We start from the raw sequence: 19,470 nt of genomic DNA, 5'->3' as shown, positions 1-19,470 counted from the left end.
GCACTCTTGATCTTCCCGCGCGACCCATAGCCCATCAAAAGTGTTACACGAGAGTGTTAAATGTATCAAAGGGCTACTCTAGTTTACAAATATTTTCCATAATCTTTTACACGTTGTATGATTTGTATGTATATATTTTTTTTCTTATAAGCTCTGAAATATCTTTATTATTTTCACGCTTTCTATTATTATTTTCGTAATATCGTGCCGCACGATTTTGCTCATTACGTTGCGCGGCTATGGGTCAGTTTTTTCGTGAGGCAAACGAATTCGAGTTGAATATCGCAAAAAATGGAGGGAAGGCGTCCGGGACGGAACCATTGCCGAAATCGATGACGAAGACGTCGTTGAAGATGCAGTCACCTAGGGGCGAGTAATCTACCATCTAGCTACACCTATTATCTTTTAGAAACATCGCCGTATATATAAAGTGATATTAATTAATATATATTGTCTAGTACAAACGCCTAGTTTAACCACAACGGGTCGATTGCTTATTTTATCAACTATCAAACATGCAGACTGAAACGATAATTGTAATTAAACGAAAACGATAGTATTATTATTGAAAGAGATACATTCCGATCTTCCCGTGGTGGTACAAAAATGTAGACAATTTAGATAAATCGAGTTAAACGATGATATATATATATATATAGTTTCTGGTTAGAAGCAGTTTGTAGTACAAAACAGATTGTTGTCGACTAATCTTTGTAATTAATATTGAGAGTAAATAATTTAGAGTTAACACTGGGAATGCTTACTTACACTTTTAATATTTTTCATAACTTTTATCGAAAATTTATCGTATTTCCACCATATGATAATAACATATCCATATACTTTAATACGATATTGTCAAAATACGCGAGAAAAATGTTTTTTACATTAAATTACACCAATTGATATTTATTATCAAGAACGTAGTTGGCAATCTCAGCTAAGATGTTTAGGTTATAGTTACATATCCGAGTTAAAATAGTCTACCTCGAGCGTAACAAGTATCTTCGTGTATGACAAGTTTTTTGAGTGTTGTTCTGAATTTATAATAAGTTACATTTATATATAGATGAAGTAGATTTTTCGAAAATATTGTTTGATAAGCGGTAAGGCGATTCGCTGCGACGTTTCGCCTGCGGCTTCTGTGTAGAATTCATAGAACAGTAGATTAGACGTAGATAGAACGAGAGTGATCTTCTTTGTGTGTCGTGTGTCCGTCTGTCAATTTAATTGTCCATCTCTCCTTGTATCTCCCTACGCAATTGTATAAACACCTGCTGTATTCGCGGCTAGTATCTCTGAGTTAGAAACGGTCGTAAAACTTATAGCCCGAACGTCGTTATTTCTTGCCGTTTATTTGACCGCTAGCATTAGAATGCTAATTAGAGTTAGCAGCGTGATACATACTGACGAGCTCGTAGTTTAGAAACTTCAATCTGTTACGATGATATATTTATATATTTTGCCTACAATATGTACAAGTTACGATTATTATCGGCATATAGCCCACTAACACGTGTGTGTAGTTTAGGATAATTCCAACGATTTTGCCATCCGGAAAATATCTACTAATTTGCTTAACCTAATACATTGTTTAATAATTCCGTCATTACCGAGCATGGATGCGCGAATTAACTGCTCGTTATGATAATCGTCTTTAATTGTATGATGTTAATTAACAACATGATTCGACCAATGTGTTGCTTCGTCAAAGATGTTATGCATTTCACTCTTTAGTTATGGGAGATAGAGACTTCTTGTTATTACAATGGTTAAAATCTGTCCGCTTCAATATGGTTGTTATGCGGATCAACATTGTGGTGTACGCTCTTGTATAGGATTGTCCTCATACATTTAAATCTCTTGCATACTTGTGTTGCGTGTTCAAAACGAATCAAAGGGATTTTAGAGGTTTCGATATCTTAAAATCTTCCTTTGTAATTGATTGAAAAATACTAACCATTTGCAGTGCGTTCCACTTATGCAATTATTATGTCACATATATTTGCATTATGAAATAACATTTACCTAACATATAATATATTTTCTTTAAACATGCACTCTACTTATTTATGATAAAGAATTAGGAGATATAAAAGGTAGAATATGCATCTGAAATATGGAAACAAGCTGATTGGTAATGCTTCATTTAATTAATCATTTTCATACTTTTTCATTCTTTTTCATTAGAAGAATCTTTAAATATTCTAAATATGGTGACGGCGCAACATAAAATAACCCTTATTACATTTGCAATTACTTTTTTTATCATTTGGTTGCCTATTGTCCCTTAATTTGCGATAGAAAGAAAAGGAGAAGAAAGAAAACTTTCAAACTTTTGTAAGAATATGCGCTTACAAATTGCTCATTGATATTGCTTCTTTTAAAAGAAAAGCAAATATAATTTCTACAGAAAAAATATATCTTACATCTAAAGATATATTTAATATCCCAAGGAAAAAACTTTTTTTCTATCTTCATACAACGTGCAGTTTCTTATTGAAGCCCTTTAAACAGATAAATAATAATTTATTAAACAGATTAAACAGATAAAATTATAGGTAAACCTTATAGTTTGTTTCAAAATATGTATAAGCTCTCTCGATAAGTCTTCAATTTCGAGCAGAATCAATTTTCAGGACGGAATTATCTCATGACAGACGTATTGATACATCTTTTACAAGTCGTTCTTCATTTTGGTGGTAGTTTTCAGCTGATCCCTCACTTTCCCACCCAACCAACTTTGAGTCAGAATTTGGGGGACTCAAAGCTTAGTTTCACACTACTCGGAGTCCCCTAGATTTCGCGGCGCGAAGTCCTTATCTAAAGTCTCGATCGCGTTTACGTCAGCTGGAGATTCACTCGAAATAGATGAACTCTTGGCCTAGATCCCTACGCGTCGGTCGTTTCGATGGACGGCCAAACCCAGGCAATAAGGATTTCCACGGACAAACTTAGTATATACTTAGTATATACGTATTTATATAAGGTGCCCCAGAGGTCGTACGCTTTTATCCGCTAAAGAATTTTTGAAGAATTTAGAGATGTTCATTCCAACATCTCGTAAGAGAGTATATTCAACTTATTTTCATGAGCTTTTTTCGATATTGTGTATCTCGGTAATACAATATCAAATTATAAAATGTTCTATTTGAATCTACCTGCAAAATATGATTTCATACCTTATTTGCAATTTAAATCATCACTGACCAATTGCATATATAATAATTTAAGCGTAATATAATGATGTAACATTTCGTGACATTAAGTACAATAATTACTTTTCTAACATTACGATTACAATATTAAATATACTTCTAACATCTTTTGCGTCCGCCCAATATTTGTCGTTTAGAGAAAGCGAGCAATCTCCGAAGTACCCTGTATATACGTATCTGACCACTTGTGTATATGGGATATACATGTGTGCTTATGTGTATCGCTATTTTTGGCCGGATCGAGATACGACCCCAAAAAGCTATCGGTACAGCCGTCGGTTGTCGCGAAATCCGGAAGCCGCACCCGTTTCGAGGGCTGGACATGGACGTGTGCGGCCCCTTTCTTTTTATGAAACTTCCGATAAACGCCCGCTGGCAAGGATTTCCGTTTCATTCGTCAACCTGTCCGACCCGAGACTCACGCGCGACACACTCTTCTCTTTCTGCCTCTTTTTTATCACTTTTCGAATATTTATTATATTTTTTTCTCCCTCGTTTCATTGTTACCTCCCTTTTTTTCTAACGAAAATATAAATCACAGAATATCGAAGAAAATATTTTAATCCTCATAAAGCACATTATTGTTAACATAAGTTGAAACTACGTATCATTAGGAATATATCTATATTTTAATTGTACAAATAATTTTCGCCGCATTGATTTATAATTCAAATCGGATTCCGATATATGAATCTGATTTCTATAGAAAATACATTGTACTTCCATTTCAAATTTTCATCTAATTTTCTCCAAATTATTTTGAATTTAAAACTTTTTTTTTTTTAATTTACATATCTACATTCTCTCGGACGCGATTCATTCATGGTGCCAAATATCGAAAAGATATGAATGCACGTAAATCGTCAGGTTACGGCGGACAGGTCTACAGAGTGTTTCTCTCTAACTATGGCAGCTCGGAACTTCCGGTCAGAGCATGTCGATAGAGACAAGCCACACCATTAAGCGCCGTGATACCCCATACAAATCACGTCGATCCACGATTTATGGTCCATTCACCCTCTCTCGCAATCGCGTTATCAGCGCCGATAGTTGCACGCCCAAAACGAGGCTTCTCCATGAAAACATGTCGCTACGACGATATATTATATATAGAGAGAGAGAAGGGCCATTCTCTTCCCTCATATTAACGATGCATCAAAAATATGATTTTGATCTTCAATAGTATTCTCATATTCCCGATTCCATTCTCAAATTATACACATTGCACTTTGCACATAATCGCTTATGCGTAATATGTTAAAGAGTTATTTCCGCTTCTTGTTTTGCTTTGAATACCATTTAATTCTAGAAACACCAAAATTCCATTAATTAATATCCATTAAATAATATCAGAAGAAACGGAAATATTCTTCTCCTTGTGCACTCTTTCTTTCATAATTTTTAATTTTAATTTATAATACTTTGTATTAAAAAAGTATGTAGTTGTATCACTGAAAAAATTTCTGGTTGAAAATGGATGAATCAAAATTTTCTGGTTAAATTTACTAGAATTCTGGTTGATACAATATGGTAAAATCTAATAAAATTCGTATTTTTTTCCAGAATAATTACATCAATCAGAATTTCAGTTATTTCAACTAGAATTCTAGTAGATTTTACCAGAAAATTCTGATTTCCACTTTCCACCAAAATCACTATTTAATCCAACTAGACCATTTTTCTCAGTGTATTATAATATGAATTCTGTATCAATATTCATTAAATAAACCTAATTTTTTTCAAGATAAAATACTTGCTAATATTTGTTATTGAGATTTGGTGTTCTTAGATGAAATTCTGTGATATTTTAAGTTACTTGCATAAAATAGGTACAATGAAGATACAACTTGTTATAATTTTGTGAAATAGCCTACAAGAAAAATATATCCGACGAATTTTTTTGGAGATTAAAGACCGAATTTAAATAAATAATTTTTAATCATTCATATATATATATATATATATATATATATATATGCGTAACATTATTTTTAATTTAGCATTAATAGTTGTAATTTCATTTCATATTCTACATTTTTAATTACATATCAATGTACGATTTATTTATTATATACGATTTATTAAATTATCGTCGCCTTTTGTAATATCGCACATTTTTTGACGTTATTTTTTTTTTAATTATATTAAATTAAATACTTTAATTATTTAATTAAAATTTATTTAAAATAAAATGAGAATTCGTTATGTATTTATATATACGTTCCTAAAATTTGACTTACTAAAATTATTCTTATTTGAAAGTATTTAAAATTCGAATACTATTGTATAATTATAATTATTCTTAATTTGAGATTTAATGAGCGTATGTATATAAAATTTTTGCGTTCTCTATGACTTTTGTATTGATTGGAAAAAAATGCTATTATTGAGAAATTAATCTTTAGCATTTTACGTTGTGAACATCCATCTGGATATGAAAAATATATACGTACATATATATATATATATACAAGCTTAACCCGCTTCTATTCCTAGCTATTTCCATTGCATCTCTTATTTGCATTTTTCCAGTTTTTCCACGATGCTCCCATATGCCACATACCACAAAGTAATATCTACTAAATTGAGACAGTATTTTCGCTGACACGTTTACATTTGACGACAATCTTAAATGCTTTATTTAATCTTTTATAAGTGTGATTTCCCTTTTAATTTTTTAATGTTCTCGTAATGCGTGACAATAATATTCATTTTGCAAATCGCAATTTAGTTAAGTTATTAACAATATAACAGAATGAAACAATCTAATAATATGTACCTAATAATATCCACGCATCGTTCAATAAGATGCAATTAATCGAATTAAAATTGATAAATTTAAATTATATTTTCTAATCTATTAGCTAAAACATATGTATATACAGAAAGTAATAAAGATATACATACAAAATGTGTAATTACAAAACTAATCTAACGTTAGAGGAAATGGAATAGAAAATATAAGAAATAAAAGAATTCTTTTTGCTTTAACAATTGCAATTTAAATATTTCAATTAGCAAATATAATTTATGTTATCATATGTTACGTTACAGTGTTTTTTATAACTTGACAATATAAATGCAATTTAAATATTGAATATGAATTATCAAATATATTTATATTACGATATCTACACACACAGAAAGACATATACTGTACGTAATAATAATTATTTATTTCAAATATTTCAAAAGTTCACATACTCACAAATCTATAATAAGTTCGTCACAAGCATCGTCAAAATACATGCAAAATATATTCCAAAAAAATCCTAATAAGTTTAATACTTCAATTAAGACTATTAAATTAAAACGAATTCAATTCGCTTATTATTTAAAGTCGTTTTTTCGATCAATTTTATAACGTTCTTTAGAAGAAAGTAATTCTTTAAGCACATAATAGTAACGAATTTTTTAAACTTTATAATAAATATATTTTTTATGATTATTACCAAGAAAATTTTCTTTATTAAAGATAACCGTTACTTAATAATAAAAGAGAGAGTCTTCTTAGCAATAGAATGATATCTTTCTATATGTACAAAGTCACGCAGGTACGCACGTTGTCAAACTTAAATTTTAGCATAGAAATGCTTCTACGCAATAATACAATGTGTTATTTAATTCACGCAGTACGGTAACATAAATCTTTGTTTCTTCTTAGTCATGATAACAATTCGCATTACAGATCGTACTCCCCGTCCCCGTTTTTGTTTCTCATCATTCTCAGCTTTCTTCTTGTTCTTTATTAATGTTAGGAGTGCCGGCGGTGTACTACCACGGAACAGGAAGTGAGAATGCAGGCCGCGCGTATACAGAGGCGCCGATGCAACACGTCCAACGCAATGCACTCCGAAAGAAATGTATGAAGTCGACATTCACTTTGTTCGAAATACGCACTTCGAAACACCTCCTTCTCTTTCTTCGTTTGCCTATCTGTCTTTTACATACGTATCTTTTTTCCACCATCATCCGTTTCTTTCTCTCATTCTCTTTCTCTCTCACATCTTTTTCACTTTCTTTCTATCTCTATCTGCAGAAATCCCTTATGCGCGATCTTTCGAAGTACAACCATTTCTTGAGAATTCTCCCTGAATCGTTCCACCTCGTTTATCGCGTTTCGTTCGTTTCTGCCTTCGTCTATTCCGTATGGAAAATGCATATTAATACCGAAGTGCATTTCGATGCATCGAGTGCTACTCTAGGGAGTCTCTCGCACTGTAGTTTCAACGGCGATCGATACTCCTAGGTTCCATTATTGCCACAGCCAGCCGATGCATCCGAATCGAAACCGTAGTCGTGGCAGTAAACGCCAACGCGGTTTCGAGCATCCTCGCCCGATGGAGAAAGCTGATACCAAGGATACGAGCAAGAGCTTTCTAGAGTGCCTAGAGAAAAACACCTGTCACACTTTTCGGCGAATGTATGGCGCTTCCGTTATTTCCAACGTGTTTCCTTACACGCGCGAACTCATCCGTCGAATGTAATTTTTCGCGATAGAAGAACCACGGTGTCTGTATACGAATGTTTAAGAGCCACTTTTCACGCTTGAATGTGTCAAAGACGAGAGGCAGAAGGCACGTATGCACTCGAGGATTGTCAACATCCTTGGACGAAACTCGAAAACAAGAGAGACAATTGGCAAAGCAACACATTCAGAAAAATCACTTTTTTGCGTCTATTCTCTCTTCAATCGTCCATCTGGCGTCATCATTTCTCTATTCTATTCTTTTCTTTTTTTTTCCTTTTATATGTATGCATATATTATATATATATATATATATATATATATATATATATATGTATATTTTATATATATATACATATTAGCTTTTAGACTATTGCCGAGTGATAGTCGACGAAAATGAATAGCAGCAGCACATACCTACGTGTGTTTCAAGTATAGCGCAGTTGTGACCGAAGTTTTATGTTTCAGTGGATCTAACCAATGGACAACTCACCCCAAACAACAACACGCCCTTACTTACACAAGCACTTTCTGGTACGTTTTAAAAGTTTTTCTTCTCTTTGACTGCGAATGTAATGCGCTTTCTCAACTCGCTTCGTCGCGTCGCGATCGATTCGCTCAGAAATGCAAACAATTTCGGCTATGATGGCTTTTTCGTTAACTAGTCACGCGAGATTGCAAGCAGTAAGGATTGTGCGCAATATCTTTGAAAGAATACTCACGGTCGCATGAACGGAATATTGCGGAATAAAACATTAAATGGAATATTACGTTTGAATCAATCATTGCTTTTGCCATCTCATTTTAATACGTCCAGTATTTTGATGCGATATTCTCTCAAACTCAATTCTACTTCTAAATATGGAAATGGATAATTTTGCGAAACGTTATCCTTTAAGATTTCAAATTTTATCATTTCATGTTAATTCTCAAGAATCAATCTCCATTTAGTGAAATAATAATAGTCGGAGAAAGATTTCGATCGGTTAATGTCTGTAATTTCAGAAGACGATTACGATTCGTGTACGCGAACAACTGAAAGCATGGCTACTGTGCATGATTGATATCATTACTGTGCATGACTATTATACGTAGAAATATTTTATTAACTACCGCATTATATGTACTCACATATGTATATATATATATATATATATATATATATATATATATATGTATATATATATAAATCTTAACCAATCAAAGGAAACTATCGTAGGAAGTCAATAACGTCATTCGTGATGTTATTTTCGGAATATCAATAAAGTAAGTGAGATCTTGTCGCTTATTCTGCCAGATAATAAAAGCAGAGACGAATAATTTTTCAATTTAACGAAAACTTCCTGTTTCTTTATACACCTTCCTTCATCTCGTTATAAAATAACGTCATTTCCTAAAGAAAAATATTATTGAATCCTAAACAGATACCGTCTCATTACTTTTCATCTCTCTGTTATCACGCGATCATCACTTCCTGTCGAATCGCGGAGATGAGACGCGGGAGAACGGAAGGAAAAGAAGCGATCGAGCGGCATGCAGGCATTTCCCGAAGAGAAGCGCCACACATACGAAGGCGCCGGGATGCCGGCAGCAAAATACGCCTCTGTAGTTCTTCTATTCTTTTTTTTTTTCGTCGTACTCCCCATCTAGAATCTGCCCCCGATCTGCCCGCCGTCGCGTCGTGCCGTCCGCAATCTTCTCTCAAATAAATCAAACTTTTGAATCACGCTCGTTCCTCCTCCGATCCCCCTACGATCCCTACGCGCCTTCCTCTCGCTATGGTACCAGCACAAAACTTTGTAACCGGCCGCCATTGTCAAGAGTTTAAAAGCTGAATGGGTTTTTAGATTATACGCCACGCCGGGGACGCGTTTTCGGTTTCCCGTGGCCCCGTCGTCACCGCATCGGTCTCTCTTTTCCTCGCCTGCCTCGAGAGTTTCAAATTCTTCGCGTACCGCCCGCTTATGATCTCTCTCTCTCTCTCTCTCTCCTCTGCTATTTCTTTCGCTTCTTTTTCTTCTTCTTCTTCTTCTTTCTTGTTTTTCTCGTCATCTTTTTCTTCCTTCGCTTTCGTGACCGCCGTTAATCCGAAAGTACGTACCGTATGACATTTACGCGAGCTCTTGCGCGCGAACAACGTGAGCGCGATATACGGAATTGCTCGAGTCAGATGCATTAATCTCCGCCGCTTCTTATTGGCTATCTGTCAGAGTTTTTACGAGTACTAAAGTTTCAGAATGCGGACGACACGCCGAGACACTGTTTTCCTGTGTGTGATACAGCTTCGAAAGTAGCGTAGAGTAGTTTCGCTATGATTTCGTTCCTTGTTACTTTTGTATGTATGGGAACGAAGAGCAGTTGTTGGCAGGGTTTAGAAAGAGAGTTTCGAACATTCTATAAACATAGTAATCGCATTAGTACTTAATCCTTGCTGCGCATTATGTATCAAATATCATTCGTTAACGTGCAGAAAAAGTTCGCAGAAGTTACACATATTTCCCATGTCGTTTTACTGCACGAAATATTCCAATTGCAAAAGCAGACAAAAGCATAGTAAAAAATGAAAGATACCCGAAAGATTTATATTATTAGAAAGAACATTATTTAATGCACAATTATTTGTGAAAAATTAGCTCTAGATTAGTATTGTTTATTAATTTATTAGATTAATATTATTTTCAATAATTAATATTATTTTTTCTTGCCAACAATTGAATTTGATGCAAAAGGGAGAACAAGATTATTTTATTAAATTCTTTAAAAGAAATAGAAAATTGTTTTTGAATTTCCTTATTTTCGCTATAATCGACGAAGTATATATATATTTATATGAAATAATTTATTATTTCTATTTTAGCAATTCTCAGATTTATATATAAATTTATTCAATAACAAAAAAAAATGCATATGTTATTTTTAAAAAGTATTGATACAATTAAATGCTTAACTTATCTCCCAACGCACCAAATTTCGTAATTATCCGCATCATAGTGTCGTTTCATATTTGATTTTCCCTCGTTGTAATCTCACGGGGTCTTTACTTCGAGAGCTGATCGCGAAATGGGGTAAGTTTAGTTTTCGTCGCTTAGTCTTTCTATCGAACGAACCTTGTTAACTTTTGCGTCTGACTTCTCAAGAGCACGAAGGAAAATCAACCCTCGTACGAACCAAACATTAGAACAGTAATCGTAGTCGAAAGCCTGTTGTATCTCGTAACTTTTCAAAGTCGATCGCCGTCACTGCCTCGTGCGATTGCGTTGCTTGTCCCATTGACGTGTTGTACAATACATACATATATATGTACAAGGCGCTTTCTTATTATCTCTATGATCGTATGTAAAGGTTGCCTTGCAATGCGCTTCATGAGTGTCTTCTTTCATTCCTTCCTTTTTCTTTTCCAAATGAAATTACGAGAAAATACTCGTTCAATGGACTCTATCATTTTCCTTGTATTCAATGTGTGCAAACGAGATACGTACTCATCGATATAATGGCATCATTTACGTGATCATTTAAACGCGCGGTCATTTAACATGCACAGTAAAATGTAGACCAGAGATTGTCGTCGTTCATTTGTGCACGAATGCGTGAGCTCGTTACAACGAACATCACACTATAGTATATATATATATATGAGTTAAAGAACCTTATCTCTAATGAGATTTAACCTGCTAGAGCGTATCATTATACAACTGAAATGAGTTTGATATTAGTAAGCGGAAAGCGACGAAAAAACTAAAAACTAGGGGTAAACGCCAACGGCGGAGCAACGTGCCTCAAGGTACTTGCATGAAAGATTCCTAAAAAGGATAAGGCATGCAACGCTCGTATCGCTATCGCGGGTAGAATGAAACAATCCGAATATACATGTCTCATAATTGTCACTCAGATGTTTAATTGTTGTTAAACAGTTTACGCTACAATTACAGGATTGAAAATTAAACGCGGTTTAATGATAATTTAATTTGCAGTTATTTAACGGTTAAAAGAGATGACATCTTTTTAGATTTTGTCCTCAACTACTCTGACACAGTCAAAGCTGAACCTTCATACATTGGCTTTGTAAGAAAAATTACTTTTCTTTCGGATAATGAAAATAAATAAAAAACTGATATTAATGTAAAACGATAATGTTATTACAAGAATGATCAAATTACAGTGGATTATATTGTATTATCCATAAACTGGGCCGCAGTAATTGGGGATGTTTTAAAGAATAATTATTATTGGCATTTTTTAACAACAAAAATCTAAATTCGGAAGGAAACTTCCAAGTGTCTTGGCGTTTTTTGCGGGTTTCGCGGAAGGCGAGGAAGAGCTTCACTCGTGAGGCTTCTTCTCGTCTCAAGAGTCAAGACTCAACGACGTCAAGTCCGTCAAGTCCGTTCGATCGGATAAGAGGGATAAGAGGGTGAAGATTGACGCGGGTTCGTTGCAGTGATGAACAACTACCAGGCGGCCGCAGCGCAGGCCGGGTTCCCACCGGCGTCGCCGCACGCGGCCGGCGGCCACGGTGGGCCGCAGGGTCGATCTTTCCCGGCGGCCAATTCACCGGGCCCGATTGACATGTACAGCTCGAGCGCCGCCGCCGCAGCAGCAGCCGCAGCCGCGGATTCCGCAGTCGCAAGCTACGTCCAGGCCGCAGCTAGCCCGCAGCCCCCCACGACCGCGTTCCCCGCGATCGCCGTATCCCGTGCCCCGCTCAACTACAGTCCCGTAAGTCCACTTAATGCTCCCCCTTTCTTCTTCATCGGATCGGGCCCCTCCCGATTATAAGATGGAACGAAAGGATAAAAGAGGCCCGGTCGAATTTTTAAAAGTCTGATACTTCCGTATTATATTTTATATATATGATGAGCAGCAATGATTTACTCACTTCTAATTTGTTCTATCGCTAACATCATAAGCTGCACGACAGCTCTTATTGCATCCACAACAAGTGAATTGTTCTCTCTCCTCACAAGTTTCATTAATTGAATTTCATCGACTAAATAAAATTTTTAAAACATTTTAATTAACAGATGCGAGGTTAAACCGGAAGATATCAGAAGAAGTAACAGTTGGAAACAATTATGAAAAAAAAAGCTAATTAAAGAAAGTTTTTACATCGCATTTTAATTATAATAAATGCAATAGCTCAAATGTATTCTCGACATTTAAACGTTTCTCAACAAATATTTGACTGATGAAACAAACAAATTATCCAGATAAATTTCATGCAAAAAATGTACATTCATATTTTTTTTTCTTTAAACGTTTATGTCGCATGCAAAAGTTTGAAATGAATTTTACACTAATGTAAAAAAATATTGCAAAATTAAAGAATTATTTGATCCTCGACCAAGCTCTTTATCGCTTCGTTCCATATTGCAATTTTCATCAGCTTTATGCATTTATAACAAGCAAATGTGGAGATACAATATCTTCTTGCGAATATATATTATATTTAATGCAACCGGTTATCAATCTCACAAAAGAAGATTGCTTCTATGTACATATTATATACGCTTTATACATTCTATATTCTGATTCTATATTTTCTGAATACATCTCTGGTCCGTCAGGTATAGTATGACAATTATTACATTGGCTTGTATCGAAAATAAATTTAATATTTATCTAATCCATTCATTCTTTGCAATATCAATATATTTAATATATCCAAGACTCTACCCATGTAACATCACTTCGCGTATTATTCTTTGCATTTTTGTCACTTATTAGTATCTACATATATTATGGAATTTTGAGAAACAGCAAAAAAGAAAAAAAGAAAAAAAGATTTTGTAACCTCAAAGGCCAAGTACCGCAATTGCACGCTGCAATTTTAGATATGCAGGCAAACGTAAAGGTTTATCTTTATGCTCACCCTTGTGTAATAATCATTATTTTTATGGGAAGGTTGATGAGACCGATATATTGTATTGTTCCAGGGTCCTCTAATACCAGCGGCGTTCACTAATGGCTACCATTGAGCCTTGTTAAGACCTAATAACAGGTATGTGTGCTGTCGCCAATATTTTGTCCAGTTGTATTTACGTTTTATGTCGAGATAAATTTATTAAGAACATTCTATTAATTATTACATGATTATTGGCGATTACAAGAACGTTTATTAGCATTACTGTACAATATGCTAAATAGTTTTAGTTTTTTCTCCCATCTTACAAACTTTTGATATAACATTATCTTGATGGGAAACAATTCTATAATATTTGAAACAATAACAAAAAAAAACACTGAATGATAAAATAAACCGTATTTTTTTTAACGATTCATATAAAAATAGACACTCCTTAATTTTTACACATCTAAAAGACACTCACAAGATTCAGATATGTCTTTAGAAAGAAATTTTAGGTCCCTTTTTATTTTACGTCGGCTGTATGAGTCCATTTGAAATCAAAACTGATGGTCGCTTTTTTCAGAAGACAAATTTTAACTTGTTGAACTTTTAATTCTTTTTCGTCAGGATGGACGAGACGGCAGAACGCAGCACGGTCGCCTGATATAATAAGCAACACGGACGATTTGAGGCAGCTAAACAGTGGACGATCTCTGGACGAAAAAAATAACACGCCTACTGTATAGATACAAAGATATAAATAATGATCAAAAGTTGCAATATATTAAAAAACGGATAATGTCGAACAGAAGGCAACTATTAAATAAGATCCAATCGATGCAACTTCGAAATCCGGATTGTAAATAACCGGATGTAATATTACGCGAATATGCAATAATGCATTAAGAAAGAATTTAGAGCATTAGTCGAATCCAGTTGGATGCAACTATAGATAGAGAGAAGAAAATTAATCCTGTTGATGAGTAACGGAAAAAAAACTGACGCGCAACGGGGAAGACGTCCAGAGTAGGCCAGAGGAAAAAGACGAGAAAAGCGACAGGAAGACCGACCGTCAGATAGAAACAGGAAGAGGTAACAACGCGCGCTGCAATAGGCTAGTTATGGCCGAAACTGCGTATTGACGCCAGCCCGTTCTCCGACATTAATAAAAGAAATAATAATATAATAATAAATTAAATTAATATTATTAATTGCTAAATATTTAAGCGGTTAAGTCTAGAATATATATAAATAGTATATATATATATAAAGATATAAATATATATATACACATACATATATATATATATATATATAAATATATAAATAATTGATAATTATTATAGACGGTAACGTATGACCTCTAGTATTTAAGGCAGTTAAAGAAACAGAAGAGATACCAACTCTCACGAATATTAATAATAATTATTAATTATTATATGATTATTGGCGATTGCAATTATTAACGAGCGCCGTGCACCACGCGTGCCCACGTACATTATATAATGATAGGCACATACGTGCGTTCACACCTGGGAAAGACTTTGTTTCTGGGCTTTCAAGTTTTAATTGTATGCGGGAAGGGTTGAAGAGGGTTAAATGGCGGCCGAGAGAGGTAACGATGACGCGGAGAAGAGAGAAAAGGAGAAGAGGGAATGAAAGTAGATGAAAAAGTAGAGCGGATAAATCAAGCGATCCTTTTTGCTGCCCTTTCTCTACGTCTGTACATGCAGATTCAAACTCCTTCTTCTCTCCCAACGTGCCTTTTCGCTGGCTAAATGGCGAAACGGTGCTTCTCTCCTGTCCTGTCGCAGTACTGCTTTCCCGGGTGCGCAACGAAATAATGCAGAAAGATGTAGCGGCGAGCGAGCGAGGGAGTTACATAGGCGTGTTACATACTTGATGTCACGCTGTTAGCATTATTTGTGGGAAGATGGAAGAGAGACACGCGCGAGAAAGCTGCCGTCGAATTTCGGGCCGACGAGGCAAACGATGAGATGCGCAACATCGGAAGATTTCCAGAAAGAAGGAACAGTGGATGATATTGTTAGGATCACAGAATAGTGGACGTTCTCTAGCTACATTTTACCGACAAAATCTACCATTTATATTCCAATAGATAACGTAACTGTTGTTTGATGCATGCGTTTATAGAAATATAATTCAAACTCAACTCACTTATTTATTGAACCTACTCAAAATTTTATTATTTATTCAGCCGTTATTAAAATCCGATAATCTCGGATGATAAGAATACTATGTTTTATGATAATTTAAGTAGTTTTGGAAAGTTATAAAATTCCTTCATTATATTAGAAATACTTAAACTACATTACGACGACATCACTGGACAGTACAATGTTCTTTTTAAAATAGAAGAAAAATCAGGATGTAAATGACGTTGATTTATACTACTCTGTAATTCTGACTAATACCGAACGTTCACTTCAGTTCCATTTGGAGCTTTCGAAGGCGCCTGACAATGACTGTTTTGACTCTAATCGGCCGCTGTATAGCTTTAAAACCGATTACGTGCAGTAACCCTCGTTATATACATATATATATATATATATATATACACGTATATTACGCGTATCATACGCAAATTACCATATAATTAATTTAAAATAATGCCGTATATGCATGACCCTATAAACGAGCCGATGCGATCAAAGAGAAAGAAGATATGAATTTTTTTTTAGTGGCAAATAACCGCGACACACGTCACACGACACTCACGCACACGCGTACATACAAAAGCTATAACACACCCTCCACATCCCCGATGTCTAATCGTCTAAGGCTGAGTTACACCGATAGTCTGGCTTAATTAGCTCTGATTGGCGTGTGAGTCTAGCGATTCATGGTTCTTCATTAGATTATAGTTCCACTTACAACACATAGACAAGCAAAGAAATTTAGTTAACCAGCGTCGGTGATAACCAACGTATAGGTGCAAACTTAAGATTCATACAGCGGGAGATCAAACGATCGGTAAAGGATCGAGTTGAGAAAAGGTAGTATATAAAATATACATAGAAAAATGTCGCGTAATCTTCGTCCGCGATATACGAAGCATCGGTCGACAATGCGCTTCAAACGCTAATTTAACGGGAGGACGATCGAAGGAGAAAGGAAAAAAAGAGAAATAAAAATCTAAAGTTATATGAGAGAAAGACCGAGCGCGAAAGGAAATAGGAAGAAAGACGATAAGAGTGTGCATGAGAGTGCGAAAGAGTTACCCATTAGGATTAAAATGCGTAACCGTTAATTGCGGCCGCGATTAGATATAGGGACTAAAATGGGCTAGCGAGGAAAGACATAAACGTGAGAGTGAATATTATATTATAATCTATATATCGCAAATATGGCTGGACATCGGATGTTGCGTCCCATCGCGCTTCCAGTAATATTTCGGATATTAGGAGAGTCCCAAGGTCCACTCGACGTAAAAACGAGAGGTAGGCTCTTTTTGAGATCCAAGTCTCAATTGGACTACGTTATACGATTAATATAATGCAGAAAACAAATAAAACAAATAAAATGATGCTTCAGTCTAAAGGTTGCATTCTGAAGTCGTTTTTCCCGTATTCTAACTTGTGTGACTTGTGATCACTTCTCCTTCTTTCAGATAATATCACTTAACTTATATTGTATAACGCAATCCAATTGATGAGTGAATGAGTGAAGATTGGATAGATTCTAATGGATTATTGGTAATTGAAGTTTAGGTTAACTTTGCCGTGACCTTACGATATTGCGCGGAAAGACGAGAGGAATTTCAATTAGCGTGAGAATAGAAATGATTATTCAAGTCACATGAGAGCTTCCTGGACGATTAAGAGTGATCGACATGTAGTGTTATTTCTTTAAATAACCGGACGAGAAGGTCCATTTCAATGGATGGCTATCATCACCGAGTTAATTACTAACATTCATAGGCTAATTGCAAGTTGCATCAACGGTCTCGTTCAATTAACTCTGAATTATCGGTTTAATATCATCTTCTAGATTAAACTTCTAGCTACATAATATAGACAAGGAAAGGAAATTTCATGTTTATCTCGATTGATGATAATCGATGTTGATACAAATACTTGAATTTTTATTATGCGTGCATTCTTTTGTAACATATAAACCATAATAATGCAAATCGTTTAATAACGGTAACTGACAAAATGTCACTGGATTCTAAGAACAAACTAGATAGAAAATTATAGATTCTTCCACGTTATTTGTAAAGGTATTAAATTTTTTTATTTTTAAAACAAAAATTGCACGCATAAAAAGAAATCTTATACAGCTGTTATTATAGTACAATGGCAGTGCGTTAAAAATACATAATGTACGAGTGCAAAAGGTCTCATCGCATTGGCAGAGGATTTACGAGAAATTCCTCCCTTCTTTCTGGTAACAAGGGCCACATCGCCCCTAATAAATTATGCGCGTAATTTATACGACTGGGACATTCGCGTTTCGTTGATATCGCAGAATAAATGGTTCCTTATTACATATTATCATTACTATAATTAAATTCACAAGAAAGAGCGTCGATCGATGAATTATAATTATATAAACGACGATTATATACGCGATTATTATATGCGTGCTGTTATTATTATTGCATTAAACAACAGGGTAAACAAAAAAAAGAGAGAAAGAGAAAAAGAGAAATAATTTTATTAAATTGGATACGTGCGTCACGTGGAACGGCAGTCATTTTGTTTCTTTTGATAAACGTGCACGCAAGGAAAGAAAAGAATTAATAATAATGCGTGTAAAACGAGTCAATTCTTAAAGAACGTTAGCAATACTTTTTCATGACCACAAAGAGACGTACAGCGACAAGATGGCGGAGATTAAAGTATATCGACAAGAAGTGACAGTATTCTTAAGTTCCTAAATTATGCGCGCGACGTAAAACTCGGTTCGTTTGAAGATACAAAAAAAAACAATATATTGAGACTGGGAAAAGAGACAAAGTGGGCAAACTGCGATCGCGTGTGTCACCAACGTTTTGTACACCGCCTATCCTCTTGTGAACAAAAGAGAACGATGCTATCCCGTTATAGCCCAGAGAATGATAAAATATGGAAGGGAGCGTGATATTTTCAAACAAATGTTCAAAATAGGCATATTGCATAAGAAGATATAAAAAGCGATCGACTTCATTCGAACAATTGCCTTTTTTAATCAAAAGTATAAATGAAATTTTCTTTGTTGAAATAATTATTATTTAATAAAAGTCATTTTTTTATAAACACGAAAGTTAGCGTATATTTTAGATTTTGAAAGTAATGAACAAAATATCAAAAAAAAAGATAGATTCAAAATATCTTTCATTTACTTATAAGAATGGAAGATTCAAATCTTAATTGCTAGAATAAAAATATCGGCTATTATCGTAAGAAAAAGAAAATTAATGTGCTGTAAAATTGTGATAATTTGTGACTGTAATATTACTTTTCTTCATTGACTGATTTGTAACAGTAAAAACTGAAGAACAGCCAATAAATCTATATTTTAAATTGAATGCAATACATTCGCCACATAATAAATGAAATGTGTTCACAAGTGGAATTTAAACAGTTTTTTTAACGGCTATTACGGTGATATATTAAGTTATCAACATATGCAAATAAATTGTACATACCAAAATTATGTTAAATTTGTTAATCAAATATATTTTCTCTATTAATATATATTTTGGTTTCATATTCAATTATGATTAGTGGTTATTGATTACATATTTTCCCGAGCCATGTCTATTTAATTGCCGTTAAAAATAATTTACTAATTATTAAATGATTAATTTATATACTGTATATACATGTATATACTGTATATATGATTAATTATGTATATGTATGTAAATTTTGAATTTATATCAATTGTTTTAGAAAAATTTATAAATTTTCGCAATTACAAAATAGATATTC

At 34.3% G+C, this 19,470-nt stretch overlaps 1 protein-coding gene across 7 annotated transcripts in view; it reads left to right on the top strand.

The window, feature by feature from the left end:
* The window catches only part of Rbp6 (RNA-binding protein 6), a 748,725-nt gene that overhangs the window by 726,882 nt on the left and 2,373 nt on the right, over positions 1-19,470 (top strand). For 3 of the 7 annotated variants that reach the window (XM_087403537.1, XM_087403542.1, XM_087403541.1), the window contains 3 exons: positions 6,977-7,081; positions 8,155-8,220; positions 12,125-13,613. In XM_087403537.1, the coding sequence (XP_087259663.1) occupies positions 6,977-7,081; positions 8,155-8,220; positions 12,125-12,462 (509 nt within the window). In that variant the 3' untranslated portion in view covers positions 12,463-13,613. The other 4 variants (XM_087403538.1, XM_087403540.1, XM_087403539.1 and 1 more) reach the window with 4 other exon arrangements.

The sequence above is a fragment of the Acromyrmex echinatior genome, chromosome 2 (assembly GCF_024713525.1).
Source record: "Acromyrmex echinatior isolate Ae372 chromosome 2, ASM2471352v2, whole genome shotgun sequence".
Classification (NCBI taxonomy): domain Eukaryota; kingdom Metazoa; phylum Arthropoda; class Insecta; order Hymenoptera; family Formicidae; genus Acromyrmex; species Acromyrmex echinatior.
This window is presented reverse-complemented; position numbering and strand designations above follow the sequence as displayed.